Below are 6,000 nucleotides of genomic sequence, written 5' to 3'. Positions count from 1 at the left end.
TTTAATATTGAGCAAAAATTACATAACCTATTTCCATGAAACTTGGTGGAAGGATGCCGAATATGACAGAGATACAATTTTATTTGTGAATTCGAATGAGGGGGTGGATCCAGGACTTTTTTCTTTCACTTTCTTTAACGCTAAGAAATGAGGCGTTGTTAAGCCTGTTTGTTAATTTCTCAGAGAGTGATTCACCGATCTTGATGAAGAAAATTAGGCATATTTAGGGGAATGATATTTTTGAGTTTGTGCAATTTGGTGCAGATCCACATAAAGGGTGGAGTGTGTGTGTGTGTGTGGGGGGGGGTCTAGAATCAAGATCTAGACGATTTAAACATGATTTCATAAGGAGACTGTTGGGCCTTGATGGAGGGAAGATCTCTGCTGAGTGACATTTTGTTAAATTTAAAAAGATTTTTAAGAACACTGTGCAGTTCTCCTGTGAGTCCCATGCTCCCAGAGCACATGATGCATGAAAGCAGGGAAATAAGACCAGAGCACCAAAAGAGGATATTTGTGATATTCCCATGGAATGTATTTCACATTTTCATGTAAATGTAGTGTTCAGTGTCTAGCTGCAGTGGCCCTGAAGTGCAATTCAAATCAAATTAAATACAAGCAACAAATAAAGAATATTTTCTTATTCATTTCTGGGTTGCAGTGCATAGGAAAACAAAACAGTGAATAAGGAAACACCAATACAAATCATAATACAGGTCTTTTCCTTCCTGTTTAAAAAGAGGGACAGTGCATCATTCCTATCAGCAAATAACCTTTTAGATATATTCTACTTTAAGCTTTTCCCATTATAAGGCAATGCCATTGTTCCTGTGATTTGCTGTTGTGTTCAGTGCGTTGATATTGTGAGTGTGCACTTCAGGGCCACCGTACATTAGAGCTGATGATGTATATCTCGAGCCGTCGTGATTATTTCATCTTATCTGCCGTGCTCCTTCCATAAAGACCTCCCCATTAAGGTCCCACCACTTTGCACCTTTACATTTACAAAGCACCTGGGACTGTATTAGTCCACCTTTCGTTTGAAGGCACTCTGCTGTGCCTGTTCTGATCTGCAGTGTGATTCCTGCTCGTTAATGTGTGATGTAAGTTTTCAGGCCACAGTGTTTGAGCTCCTATGTTCTGTGGCCTCATTTTACGACACTTTGATGTGAGCAGTCTCCCTCTCGGTCTGTCCGAGCTCCACTTACACACGATCCCTGCAGAGCCCCATGGTCACCGCCGTGTTAAATAAGGCCGCATTAAAGGTTTAAAGTGGAGGGAATGTTTCCGGTCCAGCATGGATCAGTGAGGGTGAGGGTGCATTAGGAAGGATCCTGCCGTGGCAGCGGACAGCTCATGGAAATCATCCATGTAAGCGTTTATGTTCAGATAGAATACAGTCATGGGGATAATGTTACTTCAATAAGAGCTATTCCACTCGTCTATCCGCCTCCAAACTTTCCCCATTTCACTTTCCTTTTTATACCCATTGTCGTCTCTGACCCAAATCCTCCTCCTCCTCGTCCTCTTTTCATCCAGAACATCTTATTCTCCCTTTTCTCCTTCACGTTCCCTCACTCTCTCCCTCTGTCTGTCTCTGTGCAGTGCCTCTGTCCTGCTCTGAGGGATTCACAGAGTTGGGGTACTACAACGGCACAGTGTCCCAGACGGACTCTGGCGCCCCCTGTCTGAAATGGACCGAGTTTCCGGACTACGTTATGCAGTACCCTGGCCGAGGGCTGGGCGACCACAGCTACTGCAGGAACCCGGACCGAGAGTCCAACCCCTGGTGTTTCTTCAGACAGAACTCTGGAGCCATTGGATGGGCGTACTGCGACTGCCACCAGGGTGCGGCCACACATGACCAGAACCTGAGCATTTGTTAAAATCCTAAACTTTATTTATTATAACACTTACTTAAAAGAGAGTTAAAATGAGGAGAGAAGGTTATATTATATCAAGTACAATCAAGTTCTTCCAATATTGGGCTTTTTGGTTATAACAGCATAACACGGGTGAAAAACCTACCTACAGCTATTATTAAATAATATGTGCGCTTTTTAAAATCAATTAAAGGGCGCAGTAAATCCGAAGTGTCGTGAGATGAACAGAGGAATAATGAAAAAAGACATAAGAAAGGAAAATCACTCTTTTGTTCGGCTGCTCATAAAAGTAAAATCTTTTAATGGGGTCAAAGATGTTTTGTCTATAAAACGTCAGTCAATTCTGAAAAGGCTCGTCACAGTTTATTCCAGGTGATGCCCTCAAATGTTTTGCAGTAAACTCTACTCTCTCTGTTTTCTCTACCAATCAGCCTAAATTAGCATCAAGCTGATGAATGTGGTGCAGCATTTAGCAGCTACACAGCAGAGTAATTCATTCAGGAGCTGGTGGAGAACAAACCTGAGCTAAAAGAGAGTGAATAATGATCTTGTTTGTTAGGATTTTGCGTATTGAAATATCACCATATATCACAAACATCTGACTGTTCTTGCTGAGTATTGACGTTGTTTTCTGAGCATTAAACCTCCTCATCTCTGTCCTCGGGCCTTTTAGGCGCCGCTCGTCTGGTCGGCAGCTTGTTCTCTGGCACCGGGCGGGTTGAGGTGTACCTGAACGGCCAGTGGGGGGCAGTGTGTGACTCCCACTGGTCGGACCGAGACGCCAGCGTGATCTGCAAGCAGCTGGGTCTGGGGTAGGCAAATACTATAGTACTAACAAAAATTAAAAGAGTAAAAGAACTTGATTCCTGCATTGAAAATGTTATTGAAAACATTTTAGTAAACTATACAATACTGTAAAGAAAGCAAAAAATGTTTTACAATTATTTATTATATTATGAGATCATTATTACTTTAAAGCAGCATTTACTGCGCTACCTGGTCAAGGTGGAGCTATTTCAATGTTATTTGGAATATACTAGTAGTATAAATAAGAAATAAAAAGAAATGTAAAAGTAGATTTCTTGAGTAAATTTGTTTGTTTTAATTATATATTATTTATGTTTTTTAACAGTGACATCGGCACAGCATTGCAGCACTCGCAGTTCGGCTCGGGCTCCGGCCTCTTTCACTACGAGCGGCTGGGTTGCCGCGGGGATGAAGACACCCTGAGCAGGTGCCGGAGCAGGACGTTCGTCACCGGTGACTGTAGCCATGGAAACGAGGCGGCTGTGCTGTGCGCGCCACCAGAAGGTCAGTGTGACTTCTACAGTGTCTTGGCAACCTGGATATGTCCCTCCTCCGCGAACCCGGAGAAAGACAGATTCATGACAGACATAATTTTCCTGTTATAAAATACTTTTCTGTAATATTCAATGTATCTTCACTTTGTCAGCTACAATCATACTAATAAAGGACATTTAAAATTCCAAATAAACTGGATTTAAAGGAGACAGAGACTCTATTAGGCCGATATGAAGATGCTGCTGGATCCAGGTGAATTCCTATATCCACTTTGTTTTGTAGGCAGTGGTCCTCCGCTGCGTTTGGTCGGAGGCGAGGAAGACTTTGAAGGTCGAGTGGAGGTGTTTCACACTGGAAGGTGGGGCTCGATCTGCGATGACCAATGGGACGACAGAGATGCTGAGGTGGTGTGCAGGCAGCTGGGTTTTGGGTATGTTGAGTTTTCTTTTTCTCTACGCCCAGTTAATACACAGCATGTGCAAATAGATTTAGTCCTTTCTCGTCTGTCCTGACCCTTAAATGCAAGGTTAACATGTTAAATCCTACTTCAATGTGTGTGTCTGTGCATTGAAGGATAAAAATGGTGTTATCATTTGCTTACCCTCAACAAATTAAACAAAAGACCCCCAAAAAAAGTATCAACGAATCTGCCTATTTTCTTGATCAAAAACCAACTTGTGTGTGTGTGTTTGTGTGTTTGTGTGTGTGTGTGTGTGTGTGTGTGTGTGTGTGTGTGTGTGTGTGTGTGTGTGTGTGTTTGTGTGTTTTGCAGGGGCGTAGCGAAGGCCTGGTCATGGGCTCACTTCGGTCAGGGCTCAGGCCCGATCCTGCTTGACGCCGTGAAGTGCACAGGAAACGAGCTCTTCCTGGATCAGTGTCCCCATGGCGACTGGGAGCAACACAACTGTGACCACATGGAGGATGCTGGGGTCTCCTGCAGCCCTTACACTGGTATGCACACACACACACACACACAAAACACACACACACACACACACACTTACACACACACACACTTACACACACACACACACACTCTCTCACATACACAGATAGGCTTATAAAGTATCTATTCATAGCCACAGAGCATCAATAAATCATTACCACATGAAGCAGCAACATCCTCTGTGTGACAAGTAGAAACAGGATTAATGGGAAGTAAGACGTTACACATAAAAGTATCGACCGGCACGAAACAGCTGCTGTCGTTCATCTGACTAACCGAAGATGATTAATTAATCTGAAAACGATGCATTAAGCTTAATGTTAATGCCGCCTCTGTAAAATGACATCTTGGCTCGTGGTTGCAGAGTCGAGTGAAGTGTATCTGCCTTTAATCACTTTCCACGTCTCCAGAAGGATTTAATAATCAATATGAAACTGTTGCAGACGGCGTGGTGCGTCTGGTGGGAGGAGACAGTCCCTGGGAGGGTCGAGTGGAAGTCTTACACAACGGCGACTGGGGGACGGTGTGCGACGACCACTGGAGCCAGCAGCACGCGGAGGTGGTCTGCAGACAGCTGGGCTACAGGTACCCAAAACAACACTGGGATCCTGTGGAGTTAAAGCCCCTGGGAACCTACTTCTACTGTTTATTCTAAGGCTCTAACAGGGTTTTGGCTCCGTCAGACACTTTCTTCACCAACTACTGACGACAGGTCTGTTTGCTCATCATTATTCGGCTATGATTACCTGAGGTGTGGCCGGCAAGAGCAAATAAAGCCCAGCCGCTGATAAACGTTGGGTACACAGAGAAAAAAGCAGGAGAGTGAAATGACTCGTCGCCTCATACAGCCGCTCACGTGATTAATTAAATATAAGGCCCATTTACACAGCACTGATCCTGTCATTACTGCGGCAGAGTCCTGCTGCGCTCATCCCTCTGCAGATCTACGTTTCTGTTTTAAAAGTAAAGTTTTTTCTTTGCCTTAAGAAAAAAGCTATTTCTACACTTTTCCTACTGCATTCTGTTTTTTCTTCTGCGTTAAACTCAAGTCTTAAAAAGTTTCGCTGCACGTAATTAAATGTGCAGATGCTTGAGAGCGTGTTGGGATTCATTCACGGTACATTAACGTTGTTTTGGGGAGGGGGGGGGGCGCAGAGTGGAACATCTGGCACGCCTCTAACTGCACTGATGCTATTAGTGCTGTGCAAATGAACGCTGTGCGGGATTTATTAAGACAACAGGTAAATCGGAGGAAGTTTGGATGAAGTGGGGAACAGGGGAAATTAGAGTTTAAGGCCTGAAGCTGCTAATGTAATTACACTTTGTTTGATCACAGCCACACAGACCTGAGGCCGATGAGCTGAACGTGTGAAGCTCTAGAGGAATCTATTTAAAAATAAACGTAGCGCTCGTGTTTTTTGACCTCCATGATAAAGGGTGTATTTTATTGGATAAAACAAAAAAAGAAACTTATATTTTGAACTCACATTCAGGTTTTAAGATTCATTGGACTATGAACATGGCAGCTTTAAAGTTGCTTTAAAGTACACTGAGAGTTTCATTATATAATAAAAACTTTACTTAATTTAACTTTAAATAAAAACAACTCAAATGTACAAGTTACAATATTCATATTTAATAAACTCATATATGTTCTGTGTTACATTACGTATTTCAACTTGGAGTAATTTCACATTATTATATTTGGAGTTTTGCGGGGGGAAGTTTTATTATTGCCCCGGCTGATATCATTTCATTATGTTTGCATTGTGATCACAGTAATATAAGTGAAGCGTCATTCTGTTTTCCACATGCTGGTACGTATGGTGCACAGTTGGGACAGAGAGCTGCTTGGTTTTTGTCTTGCTC

At 43.0% G+C, this 6,000-nt stretch overlaps 1 protein-coding gene across 1 annotated transcript in view; it reads left to right on the top strand.

Moving 5' to 3' along the window:
* LOC133028313 (neurotrypsin-like) overlaps nucleotides 1-6,000 on the top strand; it is a 30,541-nt gene that overhangs the window by 20,192 nt on the left and 4,349 nt on the right. The window contains exons 3-8 of the mRNA XM_061095508.1: nucleotides 1,606-1,848; nucleotides 2,557-2,695; nucleotides 3,016-3,194; nucleotides 3,468-3,615; nucleotides 3,958-4,136; nucleotides 4,575-4,716. Of these exons, the coding sequence (XP_060951491.1) occupies nucleotides 1,606-1,848; nucleotides 2,557-2,695; nucleotides 3,016-3,194; nucleotides 3,468-3,615; nucleotides 3,958-4,136; nucleotides 4,575-4,716 (1,030 nt within the window). The remainder of the gene's footprint in view (nucleotides 1-1,605; nucleotides 1,849-2,556; nucleotides 2,696-3,015; nucleotides 3,195-3,467; nucleotides 3,616-3,957; nucleotides 4,137-4,574; nucleotides 4,717-6,000) is intronic.

Source organism: Limanda limanda, chromosome 21 (assembly GCF_963576545.1).
Source record: "Limanda limanda chromosome 21, fLimLim1.1, whole genome shotgun sequence".
Classification (NCBI taxonomy): Eukaryota; Metazoa; Chordata; class Actinopteri; order Pleuronectiformes; family Pleuronectidae; genus Limanda; species Limanda limanda.
The sequence above is the reverse complement of the archived record's forward strand: the minus strand, read 5'-3'. Positions and strand labels throughout refer to the sequence as shown.